The following is a 16,800-nucleotide window of genomic DNA, read 5'->3' as shown; positions in this document are numbered from 1 at the left end:
TGTGCTAAGTTATTGTTTTGAAATTTTGGATGTGTTTGGCAAGTAGCTGTTAGCTGATTCAATTAGTTGGTTTGACTAGCTGATTCAATTAGTTGTTTGTATTAAAGTGTTTGCTAAATATCAGTTTGACATTAGTTGTTTATACGTAAAATGAAAATTAAAAAAAAGACATTGATATGTTATTTTTTTGAATATTTAATTTTGTTTATTTTGATTTAAAATCTATAAGAATTTTTGTTATTAATTATTGAAAATCATAAAAATATTATAAAATTTTTATTTGTATATTTTAGATTTTAGAAAAATATTTTTATTAAAAAATAATAATAAAATTTTATTGAAATTATGGAAAATACTCCCCCCGTCCACAAGAAAAGTATACAATTACTTTTGGCGCGGTGTTTAAGAAATAATAGTATTTTAATTATAGTGGGTAGTTAAAAGTAGTGTAATGACATTTTTGCCTTTACTTTTTGGTGTAAAAGTAATGATGTGATGTAAAGTAGGAGTATTTGTGGAAAAAAGTAAGGTATTTAATGAAATGTTTACTTTGTAATTGGACGTCCCAAAATAGAAACATGTATACTTTCCAACTGGACAGAGGGAGTATAAAATAATAAATCTTTTGTGTATATATATATATTTATTATGATAATTATTGTTTATTGATTTTTAATCTAAAATTTATATAATAAAAGAATATATAAATCAATTAATAATATTTGTTTTTTATATTTGATTTAATTTTAGTATATTGAGATATTTTATAAATAAAATGATTTATATGTAATAATTAATAATAGTAATTATTTTAAGTTTACAAATATAATCTATAATTTAATAAATTAAATATATTAAAAATACTTAATAAATACTGCAATAAAAATATATATGTATGAAATAAATAAAAAAATTTTAAAGGTAAATAAGAAATAAATAAAAGTGAAAAATCTCTTCCAAAATGCTAGTAGATTAGCTTTTTAGAAATTAGGGTTGTATTTGGTATAGATAAATGAGGTCTGAGAAATGGAAATAGTCTCATTTCTCTTGTTTGTTTGAGTAAGAGAAATAAAACTTGAGAAATGAATTCATTTATTTTCAATATGCAGAGAAATAAAGAGAAATAATGGAGTAGTATGTATATTTTTTTTATTTTTCTTACTTTTTTGAACTATTTAATTTTTATAATTTTTTAAAATTATATTATTTCAATTTTATAAAAATTAAATTAAATTTATTGTTAAAGTATTTAATTTGTACAATATTTTAAGAAATTGTACTAAAATATAATTTTAAAAAACATCATGTATAATTTATAATTTTTCTAAAAAAAAATCGCCAAAAATATTTTTCATTAATTCTAATTCGTTAAGACTCTTTTTTTTTTTTTTATCCGGTTAATCATTATTGTTGTTTGATCCATTCATATAGCTGCATTTTTTTTACATTTCTAGACTGAAAACTCCGCTTTACCAAATAAGAGAATTAATTATCATTTTCTACTCAATTCTATTTCTCACGAACTCCATTCTCAACTCTCATTTCTCTACAATTCTATTCTCTGTACCAAACACACCTTAGCTTTTTAGTCCTAAAAGCTCTTTCAGAAAAACCAATTTACCAAATATATAAATTAGTTTTTGACTTGTCAAACAACTAAAAATTGTTTAATAAATTAAAGCTCTTCAAAAAGCTCTTTTTCAAACACTCACTTAAACTATGACATGTTTTAATTGTGTTTCAAACACAAATTAGTATAATTTCCCGGGCATAATCTTTTATAAATTATTACATTAAAATATTATTTAAATTTAAATCAAAATCAAATAAATTTTAATGTAGCTATTTATTGTTGTTATTTTTGTTACTGTTGTTATGAACATAGTTTAAATAAAATATTTTATAAAATAAAATTTATAATTTTCATAAAGGAATATGATAATTATATAACAAAAATTAAAATCAAATTTAAAAATACTTTATAATTTTATAACGAACACATGTAATGTTGTGAGGAAGTAATTTCCTTCATAATAAATTAAATTTGGGAGAGACTATAGTATTGGTTGGGAGCAAATCAACTGATTTATCCAATTAGTTGAAATCATGTGGTGCTAAACAATTATCTATATAAATTGTGCTTTATAAATATATTTTATATATTGGAATTATTTATAGTATATATTATTATCAACATTGTTACATATTATATTTCTAGTATATCAACATAAATGATATTAAGTTTATCATATGTTGTTTGTTGTTATATATTGTGATGCTATTGCTCAATTAAAAATTGACATCAAATTAATATTTATATTGTAAATTATGATATATTTTTCTCCATTCTAATCGAAAGTGTATTCTTTTATCATTTTTGTTTGTGGATTCTAAAGTATTATTTTTTATTATAATAAAAATAATTATTAACTAATAATAAAATACTCTTGAATCTTTTATATATTTTATAAATATTTCACTACATATATATAAAGTATAGAAGATAAAAAATATTAAAATTATCTTATATATATTTACTGATTAATAAAATATTATTATTTTTTAAATTATTTAAAAAAATTTTAAGAAAAAAGTATATAAAGGAAAGAAATACGCCATAATATTTTTAACACATCATATTGTTCACTTGTATCAATATTTGAATATTTGTAGGATTGTTTATTGTTTTTAACTTTAGATATTTTTTATATTAGCATGAAAACATATAAATGATATAAAAAGTAGCGTTGCAATTTGGTTGTTTTTTTTTTTTTTTTTTTTTTTTGTGTATTGTAATATTTGATTTTATTTTATTTTGTGTATATCTGAAAATTATTTAACTAATCTAGTCCTTATTTCTGTGCCTATAGAATTTGTTTTTTTCAACCATTTTTTATATAATTTTTAATATATATATTTTTTAAAAATTTTCATAAAAATTTACATTCAATATAAAAAAAATTATTATTGACATGATTTCATATTACCACATATAAAAAACACTTTAAATCAAAACACTAAACAAACAAATATTATTTTTCATGATACATTATTCTATATTTTATTTGTAATTTACAAAGAAAATAATTATGAAATTGGCAAATAGAAGTTGGGTGAGGGAGTAATTTGTTTAATTTTAAGTTTTTTATTTAAGATTTTTTTAATAGCATATTAATATGATATTTTACATAATAAAATAATATATTTTTATTAAAAATACTTCTTTCATCTCTTAAACATCTATAAATACCTTTCCAAATAGTTATCATTTATAATATTAGTTACTTTTTTTTATTATTATCTAAATATAATATTAATATTTCTAAAACTGCATATCAGAAGTAAACGAAGGGAGTAATATAAATTGCAATAGTAAAAATTTTAACTTAAATTACAAAGGAAGCAAACTTAAGGCTTCATTTAGACATTTATTTTCTTTCTTTTTTTTTTTTTTGAATTTTTAAAAGATTTGAAAATATTTATTAAAGAAAACAGCTCTGGTTGATATTCTAACTTATTCAATACACCTTTACGCCTTCATATTTCAAGAAACAACGACTAATAGTCTCATCGTTTCTTTAAATCTTATATATATACTATATATAATTTTCATTTTATTGCCACCTGAACAGATGCTTGGAATCCAGTATCTGTTCAGTAGCTTCCAAGAAAAGAATGGAAGTTTCCTAGGCATTTTAACCTATTACTTTCATCGCCTTTCCTAGCATATGCATACACAGTCTGTAGAAAACGAAATCTCCACATTAAGCACCTGTTTTTCCTTAAATTGTTGTAGTACGCCTTTTCCACTTCCAAGTTCAATTTTGGCAGCAGGACACACACACACACACACACACACATATATATATATATATATATATCGCTCCAAGTGGGCCTAAATGAATGATACTGGTATTTTTATCTTCTAATGTACGCAGAACTTATTAAACAAGTAGATGATTGCGATAGAAGTAGTACCAGATACTTAACATTTCAGATAGCTTGAGATTTCTGGCGCTTTGCTTGTTGCAGTATCGGCTCCTTCACCTGTTATTGTGGAAATATATTGGTAAGGACAGTTGGTAGACAATGGACAATGGCTTGGAGGTTGTCAATTTATTGCAGCAGAATACATGTAGCTATTATTAAATTGCAAAACATTAACTCAGTTGGCATTACCATGCTTGTTTTCCTGTATCGTTTGCCCTGAGTCGACCCGGTCGCCATTACTATATCCATCTCATCAACAGCATTGGCGTTAGCATTAGCATTAGCATTTCCATTTCCATTTCCATTTGCTCTATCATTATTGGCACCAGGGACAAAACTCTCCCTGGAAGTTACTGGCTGCAGATTCATTACAAAATTAGGCATAAGTAATGATATATGCATGGGAAGCTGCTGATGATTCAAATGAGGCATACCTCAGCCCTGCTACTCGGAGTGTTTCCACCGCGTTCCCTTTTTCTTGCTGCGCCCTGTTCCATTTTGGTCGAGTCATCCGCGTGCACGTCTGGTAATCCTCTTGTCCTCGTAACATCTGATCCAATAGAGTGGAGGCCACCAAACGTGGACGTCATATCCCTTTGTTTGTCAACTAAGGTTGAAAAGAGCTTTCCATTAGTATACAATATTGTTGCAAGTAGTGAAATTACATTACATTTAATCATCCTAAAAGTAGCCAAGGATACCGGCAGATTCAGGTTCTGGATTGTTGAGTTTGTTCACTGCTTCCTTCAAATCTGGGTTCTAATGAAATCCAACCATAAAAATATGGAATCTGCTGATTTCAACAGAAAGTTTTAAAAATTCTTGGTTACTTACTACAGAATCTGCAGATAATAGCTTCTTGACCTCGGCCAGCTTTTTCTTAGTAAGATCAGAGTGAATGACACGCTTGCCTGCATATGAGATTGAGCATCTAATATATTTAGCAGAAATGGTATAGTTAGCGACGAGTTGTATTTACCAAGTCTACGGTTGTTGCTGCTGGCCTCAATAAATCCATCTTGGGTCATTCTGTCGATAAATTTGCGCGCCATGTTTTGGTTTATTTGGCCTTCAAATTTGTTCTGAAGCTTTGCCACTGTTATGTAGGTCATTGGAAGAGTGTGATATAAGGCCTGAGACGACAAGCAATTCTTAGTAGAGAGTGAGATTTCAGTTCATCTGTGAAGATAGTTCGTTGTATATGAAAATAGCATTTTTGGATCTACTTGTAGCAACAAATGCTGCAAAAAATAGAACAGGACTGACCTTCATGTAAGTGTTATCTACATTCACAGTTGCAGCTTTTCCGTCATGTATTGCCAATTGTCCATTGGATTCTTCTTTGACAGCATCAAACTCGTAATCAAATTTCTAGTAGGATTGAAGAAGTGAATAAATACCATTTGTCAACCTTTAACATTAGGCTCGGAATTCTAGGGTGGAAAGAAAGGATGAAAAGAAAAGGATAATGACCTTTTTCTTATTAATGACGTAGCTATCTCCTGAAGCTTTTGATATAAAGCATTCCTTGGCAAGCTTGTCCATAATCTCTGGAAAATAGGTACATTTAGCATCGCTCAGTAACCAACTATATGTGACATTATTATTTCTATTAAGCTTAAAGCAGGTCCCTTCCCCATCAGAAGTACCTTCAATCAAGACCTGCACATATTCAATCATGTAGAACAAACAATAAATTAGAACCAGGGAAGTAGTTGTTACAACTTTTATTTTCACTGTCAATATATATATATATACCACTGAGATGTCTGGGAAGTTTGAAAGGACATCAGTTAGGTCAATTGTGTCAAGGTGGTATGAGCCGATCCACTCCCTTAGCCTTCTCAACTGTTGTTCATCTTCTTCGGGGTCCTGGGTGTTATCTGCAAGAAGGAGACAGACAAGAATTTAAGTTGAAACTCCTTCTAAAAGCAATTTAGCTTGAGTTATTCGTGAAATTTACGAGACCTGACCTTCATCAGCTGCTCCATTCTGTTGTTGAAGCTGTTGTTTCTCTGAAATAGATAAATAATTAAAATTCTAAAAGTCCAACCAAACAGGATGATAAGAATATTAAGTGATATGAATTTACCTGCTGCTGGGGCTACAATATATTGATCATCATCCGAACTGCTGCCCTGAAGTTAGAGGCAGAAAGGCAATATGTCAAAGAAGATGGATCATAAATGAAGTTTGTGCATAAAGAAGTGATGCACTTATTCATTTACCTCACTGTCAGATTCACTGTATTCATCTAGTTGGAGAGAATCAGCTAAGCTCACATCCACATCTTGATTGCTATTATTTTCATCTTCACAAGGATCAAGTACGCTCTTAACCTGTCAAGTTCCAAGAGATGGAACTTGTAAGACATGTAAAATGGTGAAAAACTTGAAGTCCTACCTACCTTTAGAGCTAGCACTAAATGTTTGCTGTTGACTTTTCCAACTTCCATCTTCAGGGGATTTCTAGTCCAGGGGTTATAAGCTTCTTCCTCTGTACAGCTTCTGAAAAAAGGGGGCTCATAATCTGCCGGCTGCATATCATGAAATGCAATTTAAGACATCATTTCTGCTACAATAAAATTCTATTGATTTCTACACTTTGTTGAAGTTTTCTTCCTTGCTCTATAATGTTTACAGAACATGTTGGCTTGTGGAAATTACATATCATGCATAAAACTTTAAAGGGAAGATCTACCGTGACATCGTCATAATACAGGAGCTTCATCAACACGGTGCGCTGTAAAATTAGAACACAATGAATTAGCTTTCATCAAGAAGGCAACTACATGAAGTAAGACGCAGTAAATATCTTGTAAGTGGTTCCTCCAGTCTCTGGAATTTGACCTCTTCAGGCATCTTATCCAGAGTTCTCATTAGTTGAACTAGTGTGCGGACCATTTTGCATGCCCAGCTCCTGTACAAAAGCATTTTACACCTTCTGTAGAATAATAGACAAGCATAGACTAATTTACATTCATTCATCTACCTCATCTGACTGGGAGTTATCTCTGTTGAGGAGTTACACTTGATTGATCCCCCCTTTTTTGTTCCACTACGATTAATGTTCATGGAAACCTCTTGACTATCAGAATTCGAGTAACTGAATGAAACTGCAAGAAATTTACTGGAAGAACTTGTTAACTGTGCTATTGGAAGGTTTTATCTATAACCCGCTACTGCAGCTTCTGGTGTGATTAAGTATACGTACATTTTGTAAAATACGAACAAGCATAATAATGTAATATGAAATTTCTGCATCCGTTAATTTTCTCATAGAAGCAATTCTGTGAAGACTTACATGCATATTCCTCAATCATTGAACCTTCTACGGACTCACAGATACAGAACAAGAGTGTTTTCAGATATTTTTTCTGCAAAGCGTCATAGACACCTACAAAAATAGACATATACACAGACATATATAAAATGAGCTATTCGATTTGCTGGGGACAGACACAGAAAGCAAAATATTTGAATTGAGGATTTTATATTGATATACCTTTCTCCATCCAATCAATGAGTCTGCGTGATTCAGCATCCATAGGCATGAGCTTTTTAATCTTCATATCTATTATCATATGCAGGTAATGATATCAGTACAACACCGTAGTTAAAGTAGAAATAATCAGTGAAGGTTGTTGGCTACTAACCCAATGCTGGAACAGACTTGTCATTGAAATATTTCTCAGGGAATAAACCTCTGATGTAACTGATGTTGAATATGGCAATGCGCAGCAGATTTCTAGTCTGATCAAATGAGAACGCAATTTCAAAATAACTGAGGTATTTGGTGTTTTATGTATATTTGAAATACTGAAATTACTTGCTGCCAACTAAAATTGTGTAACACAACCAAACTACTGCGCGTGCAGAGAGATACACTTATTATTCATTAAGAAAAGAAAAACTGTAGTGAAGGTTCCAAACTTTGAAAGCTGTACCAATCTCAACCTAGCTGAGATGTTCCACGAAGTATAGCAAATAAGATATGCAGTAGAGTTGTTTAAAAAAGGATATAAAGTAAGCTTGTTATAGTGTATCTCATTAAAATAAGAGAGCGTTGCAGGCAAACACATAAAACATGTATTATTCGAATACAATGCATTATAACCTGTTCACTAGCACACTTCACTTATAAAACGAAGATCATTTCAATACATAAAAAGGCAAAGGAATTCATCCTCTAAGCGTATCATCTTTCTCGCCTTACACCAAAGTAAAGAAGAAACCAATGCATCTGTAAATCGTCTAATACAAATGCAGATAATGAAGCCAGACAAAAAATAAATATCGATCCACAATCAATATAGTAAATGATGAATCGAGAACCTTACAGCTCTCCTAAAACTCAATATCGCGTCAGCCTCGTCAATTTATCAAAACAAACAAACACACTGGTTATATTAACCATTATCTAACGCGAATTGAACATTCGAATTGGACAAAATGAGAGCAACAGAACGCTTCAGCAAATAATACAGAAAAAAACAGTAGTAACCAGTGATCGAATACTTACGAGTAAAAGAGAGTCCTGCTCGGTGATCTCCGATTCCTTCACCTTCTGTGCAACCACCTGAGAAATTATTAAAAAAAAAAAACAACGGCTAATATCAGCACCGCATTTCTTCGAACTTACAAAATCACAACTGTAAAATCCGAACTGAGCTTCAGCTCACCATTGCTGCAGATATTGGACGAAAAATCTACGTGGGAAAGTTTGTTTTTAAAAAATGTGAACTCGTAAGCAGAATGTAGTCGTCGAGGCGAGGCATATATATACATATATATAGGAGCTCGGTCATTAACCATAGTTATATGTTGCGTTACTCTGGTTAACCGAGCACGTGGAAAGGGCGCTAATGGCAGATTCCGTTACTTCAAGTAAAAAAAAAAAAAAAAAAAAAAAAAAAAAAAAGAAGAAGAAGAAGAAGAAGAAGAAGTGGTAATTTTTATATTTGTAAAAAAAATTTTAACAAAATATGTCTATTAGTAATATTATAAAATACTAATGCAAATATTTTTATAATTTTTTTTTAATTTTTATTATATTTTAATATAATAATTAATATTCAAAGATCAACACAAAAATTAAATGAGATCCTCAGAAAGGGACCGAAGTAATATAATTTAACAGTATAACTATATGATTCAATAAATTTATATTACTATGTCCGTCCTACTGTAAAGTCCCATTTATTTTTTGTATATTTATCTTTAAATATAAATTATTATATCAAAATATAATACAAATTAAATAAAAATTATAAAAATACTTTCCTTAGTATATTTATAAAAAATATATATAAATATAAAAATATTTTTAATATTAATAAAAAATAAATGTGTCCATTGAGAGGAAGCAAGAGAGTATTAAATATATTTTCATACGTTTATAACAGTGCAGTTTGGAAATTTATAACGATGATCATGATACCAAACCAAAGCCAAGCCAAGACAAGGTAATAATAATTTGAAACACTAAAGGCAAACATATAAATAAAAAGTCACCAGAAAAATTCATAAGTACCAAAACACAGAGAACCAACAAGTAAATGTAAATCCAACACTCCAAGAGAGTTTCAATGGAAATTTGGCAGTCTTATATTATTTTTCCCCTGACAGATGCTACAGCTCCAATGTCAGAGTCGATACCCAATACCCGTCGGAACAACCCGAGTCATGCCCGGCAGCAAGTCGAGCCTATCAGTTCTTGGAAGGTTTATTTCGAATCTCCAATACCTTTTTTTTTCCTTCCCAAGCAAAGAACATTTTTTCATCGGCCTAATGGTTCTCCGTTGAAATCCGAAGGACACACAGCAGCTGCTATTTTCTCGCGAAGATTGAACTTCTTGGCGATCACCGGCCGCACATCTTGAACTCCGACTAGACTTTCTAGGAAGGGGATGACCGATAACAATTCCCTGTCAGAACGGTCATCGAACCAGCTTTCGATAGGAATTCCATTATCAACTTGGAAGCCGAATGCCTAAAATTTGTTGAGCCATCAGGTAAGAGAAGTTAATAATGAAACAGCAATGAATTCCTTTAAGCTAAGTTTTACCTGAGGAGAATTGTCGATTATAATAACACGAGACAAGTCACGACCGAGAACAGAGAGATCTTTGAGGTAATTTCCATCAACAAACACGCAGGAATCACGGTAGACACGATGGCGAAATATTTTCCTCTTTGGATCCAGAACATTTAGAAGCTGCTCGGCGTAAATGCTTTGACTGGCGGTGAATATGATTATCTCAAAAAGTTTTGATACTCTTTCCAAGAAGTCTACAAGATATGGCCGGCATCGAACATATACTGTGTAATCCTTCATGTTAAAATTCACGGTGAATGTGAAATCCGCATCATTACATGGTTCCAGGCTCGAGTGCACCAAAGTCTCTGGCAGACACAAATTTCAGAAGAACATTACTACTTGAACATAAAAGAATATCTAAACTATGTACAGGTAGACGAAAAAGAACAAAAAACAATAAGAAATGAACAAATTTACACAGGGACAAATGATCAAACGATTCGATTTTCTTCTTTCGGAAGACTAGAAATGAACAAATGCACACTTTAACTAGAAAACATACACAATACACTAAAGAACGAGAGCTTAGGTTGTTTCTACAATTTTGAAAAATACATATCAAAGAGGTCTCAATTTAGCAGGGAAGACAGATATTGTCCAGTCAGCATTCAGCATTTAAACTATAAGCATGTTGCAGCAATAATTGATGTGATTATTAAGAATGCCCTAATACAAAAAAGGGATTTTAAATCAAATCGACTACAGGAGAAAATCTTAAAGACAAAGCTAATTTAACTGCTCGAAAACCTATACTTTGACACTCAGGCAAGTGCAATATCATTAAGATTAGTGGATGATCCAAATTTAGTGGAATAAATATAACAATAAAAGTGATAAAGTAGTGTAGATGAGATTACCATCCAAGTCCAAGACAAGCGAAGTTGATGGACAGCTTCTTGTTTGTTTAGGCAACAGAAGAGGCCTAAAAGTTGGGACCACTGTGGACAGATCAGGTAGGTTCTTTATGAAAAAGTATGGGTCAAAATCATCACATTCTTCAGCATCATCATTCTCTTGGTGGACTTCAGCTGACATGTGATCCTGATTGTTCTCATCACTACATTCCAGGTTAGAATTTTTCATGGGGGGGTATGTGGATGAAACTTCAGATTGAAGAGCACCACCACCTACATTTCCATGAGTATTAAGACCTATTCAATTAAAAGTCGAATAAATGCTTAAGTTTTCATCGAGAAACATATTGTTGTTGCAAATACCAGGACAATCAATCTGTACATTCTCCTTCCCATAGTCTGGAAATTGCTGGTTTCCATGCTGAAAGTATTTATAGAAGTCTTCTGGAAAAAGATTTGACGAAAGAATTAGCTAACCAATACAAGTATAGAGTTGGTGAGACATAAGATATGACGAGCAGAAACGTGGGATAATTTCGCCATATATTTTACCTCTGCTAGAAATTTCCCCTCCAACAACACTTTTTGTCATATGAAAAGAAGGAGAAAAGATGGTGTCCGCAGAACAATTAGTAGTCCCATCACCATGATCCTAGAATATGGAAAAAAATATATACGCACACTACATAAGGCAGGCAATACTGAACTCACTCCAATATTATTATTTGAAAATTGATCTTGATAAATTCCTCATGGCATAAGATGGAGTAATTTGAGACAACAGAGAGAAATTACACAAGGGAAGCTGCAGGTGCAAAGTATGTGATTACCTCCTTATCTACAAAAGAATTATCAAACCCATGCCTGGAGTAATAGTCGAAGTCAATGTTCGTATGATTGGCATCCGCCAATCTAAACTGGGATTCCAAATTTGTTCCATCGACTGGCTCCTCAACTGCCTTAGAAACTGAAAGTTGCAACAGGAACCCAAACACATTATCTTCTATTTAAACACAACACACCGGTGCTAATTATCAACCTTAGAGTCAAAGGTTTATAATGACTCTAACAACAATTTGTAGAAGAAATTGTGCAGTTTGGTTGTCAAGGTAGCCAGGAGGCTTCGTGTTAGGAAATAGGAGAACTATGATCCAGAGACTAAAAATTAAATAAAAGAAAACGTACACAAATTGTTAGAAATGTTAGTGTCTAAGCTTAAACATAAAACTAACATCAGCTAAAATCTCCAGTTAAATATTTCAGCCATAAAAATGAAATAAAGGTGCATTTCCAGTAATCAATACAAAATTGTTGATTTTATCAAAGACAAGTGGGAATTTAAGAGAGCAAGAAAAAACACAATCCTCGTAAAGAAGGGCATTCAGCACTTTATATCAGTAAAAAACACAACCTATTTCACCAGCATTACAACAAGAAATCCACTTACCAACAATTTTCTTCCTAGCAGAAGATGTAATTAGCTCTGTAACTTTCTTAGCTTGAACCTGCACATTATCAACCAGTTTCTTTTGCTGTCTTGATACCCTTTGACTGGCTAGCTCTCTGGAATTCTTTACAGTTGCCTTTTTTTTAGTCTGCATTGCTCAGTTAATGGGGAGTTGCCCCAGGAAACTTATCCTGTATATACTGCAGCAAAACACTTTATCAAGTTGAAAATTTGATTAATCACGACCAATACACTCACCCACACACATTCCACAAATGGCATAACAGTACATATTCCCTTGTTCTATAATAAATCATTTGTATTCTGTTAAAGTAGAGATGTTTGTTCACAAACACAATGGAGGTCCACACACTTGGCACCACAATCAAGCATTGCACAAACAGAGGAATACAACACTCACTATCTTTAACCAAAATTATAAACAAACAAACCCCTTGAATATATATATATATATATATAAACCTAGACGCAATAGTCAACTCCGCAAGGGCAATCAGTAAACACGAAAAAGGGACAAAATAAAACCATAAGAACATAACGAGTAATCCGTCATATCCTATACAAATATGTATCCAAGCTCACAAATTACACAGCGTATACCCTCACAGAGCAATAGCTCCAACGAATAAATAAATTTTCGATACTGATTCAATTACTACTAAAACACATCGAAACAATCCACGCAAGCGACATATTAAGCAACACAAAAGCAAGCTTCCAAAAATTCACCGATACAGCTACACTCAAGCTCGAGCAAATCTAAAACCCTAGAAATCAACCCAATCAACTAAAAGAACAAAGCAGAAAATCCACCTTTAAGCTCCAAACAAGCACAATAACTCAGAGAACAAACAAAAAACAACAGAGAAATCGCACCTGCAATCCGAACTTCCAAACAGAACAACGACGCGAAACAACACCAAGCTTCCCCAAAGTTTGAATCGATTTAACGAGCTGGAATTTTCCAAGACGAAATTAAAATTTGCTCTTTCCCTCCAAAGATTAGAAAATGGAAGAAAAATAGAGGGAAACGAAAAGCAGATCAGACTATATTTCCTTTTCTTTTTTTTCGAATTTTTTTAAAATCGTCTTTGAAATGAAGAAATAGAAGTTGGAAATGGCAGACGGTATTTGTCTTTGTTTTCCGTTCGAAATTTTATCTATTTCCTTAATTATTGATCTCTCTGTCTTCAAATCAATGGCTGTACAGACACACGCGCGCGCGTCTGTCGTTTTTGGTACGCGCCGTTACGTTTTGTACACGTAGGAGTTTTTGGCAGATTTATTTGCTCCGGAGGTCCTTATGGTTTCGGATATTTCAAATGTGAAACAGTCTATTTATAAAGGTGTTTTTTATTTTATCAAATTTAAAATTTTTATTAAATACTAATTTTTTAAAAATAAATAATGAAATATCTGTTATTTTTATATACTCCGCTTTCGCCCTCCGTCATCTTTAAGATCTCATTTATCTTTTGCATAATTATAATTAATATTAAAAATATCTTTATATTTTTATAATTTCATTTTATACAAATACTTTTATATTACTACATTAATTTTTGTAATTTTTTTTAATTTATAATATATTTTAATATAATTATTAATATTCAAATATCAACACGTAAAAAGTAAATGAGACCCTTAAAAGACGGACGGAGATAATATTATTTTTTTACTTTCATTTATAAATAAATAATATATGTATCTTAAAAACTTAAGTTTCTAAGTGACATTATTATAGTTCATATTAAAAAAAAAATAATGTATTTATTTTAACATTTTAAGTTTTTAGATGATATTACGAGAATTAATATTAAAAAATATTTTTACATTTAAAATATTAAACCAATATTTATTTATGTTATGTCGTATAATTATTTTAATTTAAAATTTTATTATTCGAATTTAAACACCCTGAGATCTCCTCTCTATCTTATTTTATTGATCAAATTCTATTTTTGTCCTGAAATTTTAAGTTTTTTAATAATATATTTAATATTTTTAATTCAAATTAAATATTAGTATAATTTTTTAAACTAAAATTGTAAATAAATTATTAATATTTAAAAATATCATTTCTAAAATATGCTGCCAACCCCAATGCTCAGGCCCAATGGATATAACCCAAACCCATAAATTTATGGTATTCGGGTTTGTTTGATTTTGATTTAATATTGAGGTCGTTATTTGAATTTGAATTTAAATATTCTATCTCGATTGAAATTACTATTTTTTACTCTCTTTCCACATAGTTTGTTTGATTTTGATTTAATATTGAGGTCGTTATTTGAATTTGAATTTAAATATTCTATCTCAATTGAAATTACTATTTTTTACTCTCTTCCCACATAAATTTTTTTATATTTTTTGTTTTTTATTCCACATAATTTGTCTTTTATTTTTTTTTAAAGTATACTTATATATTTTAATCATATTTTAAATTTTATAGTTTGTAAACTTTTTAGGTTCAATTAAATTATTTAACTATTTTAATCTTAATATATACGTATTTTTATTATAACATAATTATTTTTGCTAATATACTTTATAATTACTTATTAATTATATTTTATATATATTCATGTACTAAAGTAACGTGAATAATTTATTCGGGACAAAGGAAGTATCATTTTTATTTATCTAATTTGAATTTTTTTTTTTTTACAGTAAAAGTAATGGCATGCTAATGCTAAAATATATTAAATTTTTACATAAATTGCATTAACTTTTGTATACCATTACACATCTGTGTAAAACATCACACGTCTGTATAAAAGACAAAATTATCTTATACATTTTTCTGTAATGAGAAAACGAGAAAGAAAACAAATAAAGAATACAGATATTTTACGTGGTTCGGTGACGGTGTGTCAACCTACGTCCACGGGCAGGAACCGGAGAGATTTTATTGTCCTGATTCAGAGATTTACAATTATGTCATCCGACTAAGAACCATAGCTGTCTATTTATAAGAACCCCAAAACACCCTAAACGCTAAGCCTATTTGCTATTAATTAGGATAAGCCCAAAAGGAACTCTGCCAATTGAAACAGCCATTTCGCTTTGGTTTCGAGTCGGGTAGACCACTAAATCCAAGTCACGTTTCAACAATCTCCACCTTGACTTGGAGTTTCTCCAACCGCCAAAGGTTCGTCAGTATCTCCCAGTCGTCTCCTTCCTACCAGATGCCCCGAGAGGGCTTTACCTCCTACGAATATTCACCAAGTTCAAACAGTGCTCAAACTTCTCCGTCGGTAGCGCCTTTGTCAACATATCAGCTGGATTGTGTTATGTAGCTATTTTCTTAATAGAAAACTTGTCTTCCTCCAGAACATCACGGATAAAATTCAACCTTACATCAATATGTTTGGTTCTCTTATAATACACTGGATTTTTAGCCAAACTTAAAGCACTTTGACTATTACATAATAACACCGTTTTCTCCACCTTCAGACCCAAACTCTGCACCAGACCATATAACTAGATACCCTCCTTAATACCTTCAGTCATTGACATGTATTCCGCCTCAGTCGTCGACAGTGCAACCGTAGGTTGTAAAGTAGACTTCCAACTGACTACACATCCAAACAGAGTGAAGATAAAACAAGTCATTGATCTTCGTTTCACCAAGTCACCCCCATAATCAGAGTTTGCATAGCCAACAAGACCATCACCATGGCCTTTATCATCATATACCAGACAAATATCAGACGCTCAAATATCGCAAGATCCACTTTACAGCTCCCCAGTGAGCTTTACCCGGATTAGCCATAAACCTACTCACCACACTAACCGTATAAGTGAGATCCGGTCTCGTACATACCATCGCATACATAAGACTTCCAACTGCACTTGAATATGGAACCGTCTTCATATAACTAACCTCTTCATCTGTAGCTGGTATAGTGCTTCGATCAAGTTTAAAGTGTGCCGCCAAAGGGGTACTTATCGGTTGGACTGATCAACAGAGAATGCCTGCAAAACTTTCTCAATATACTTTTCTTGAGAAACCCATAGCCGTCTTGCTTCTCTATCACGCCAGATCTCCATACCAAATATTTTCTTTGCCACACCCAAATCCTTCATCTCAAACTCACCCTTTAGTAGAGCCTTCAAGTCATTAATTATAGCCATGTTTTTAGCTGCAATTAACATATCATCCACATACAACAGCATATACACAAAGGAATCAGTAGAAACTTTCTTCGAGTAAACACAATTATCAAACTGATTACGAGTATAACCATTAGACACCATGAATGAGTCAAATATCTTGTACCATTGCCTCGGAGACTGCTTCAAGCCATACAAAGATTTCTCTAACAAGCATACCTGGTCCCCTTTAGAACTGTGGAACCCCTCCGGTTGAGACATGTAAATCTGTTC

At 31.3% G+C, this 16,800-nt stretch overlaps 2 protein-coding genes across 2 annotated transcripts; both read right to left on the bottom strand.

Moving 5' to 3' along the window:
* Positions 1-3,529: 3,529 nt before the first annotated feature.
* LOC127244796 (meiosis-specific protein ASY1) lies at positions 3,530-8,695 on the bottom strand. The gene is made up of 22 exons (XM_051265299.1): positions 8,672-8,695; positions 8,512-8,568; positions 7,646-7,742; positions 7,495-7,563; positions 7,294-7,386; positions 6,982-7,105; positions 6,840-6,909; positions 6,691-6,732; positions 6,398-6,526; positions 6,219-6,329; positions 6,083-6,128; positions 5,964-6,005; positions 5,749-5,873; positions 5,640-5,652; positions 5,464-5,540; positions 5,257-5,361; positions 4,970-5,123; positions 4,825-4,901; positions 4,692-4,749; positions 4,425-4,597; positions 4,180-4,347; positions 3,530-4,047 (listed from the first exon to the last, which is right to left on the bottom strand). Exons 1-22 carry the CDS (start codon positions 8,672-8,674, stop codon positions 3,994-3,996), a joined length of 1,887 nt encoding a protein of 628 aa, XP_051121256.1. The 5' UTR covers positions 8,675-8,695; the 3' UTR covers positions 3,530-3,993.
* A 763-nt stretch (positions 8,696-9,458) lies between these two features.
* LOC127244794 (uncharacterized) lies at positions 9,459-13,551 on the bottom strand. The gene is made up of 8 exons (XM_051265297.1): positions 13,288-13,551; positions 12,391-12,590; positions 11,774-11,910; positions 11,496-11,595; positions 11,307-11,387; positions 10,947-11,216; positions 10,057-10,394; positions 9,459-9,981 (listed from the first exon to the last, which is right to left on the bottom strand). The coding sequence occupies exons 2-8, from the start codon at positions 12,542-12,544 to the stop codon at positions 9,769-9,771; spliced, it is 1,293 nt and encodes a 430-aa protein (XP_051121254.1). The 5' UTR covers positions 12,545-12,590; positions 13,288-13,551; the 3' UTR covers positions 9,459-9,768.
* Between the last annotated feature and the right edge of the window lie 3,249 nt (positions 13,552-16,800).

The sequence above is a fragment of the Andrographis paniculata genome, unplaced genomic scaffold (assembly GCF_009805555.1).
Source record: "Andrographis paniculata isolate CXL003 unplaced genomic scaffold, ASM980555v1 Contig21END, whole genome shotgun sequence".
NCBI lineage: Eukaryota > Viridiplantae > Streptophyta > Magnoliopsida > Lamiales > Acanthaceae > Andrographis > Andrographis paniculata.
The sequence above is the reverse complement of the archived record's forward strand: the minus strand, read 5'-3'. Positions and strand labels throughout refer to the sequence as shown.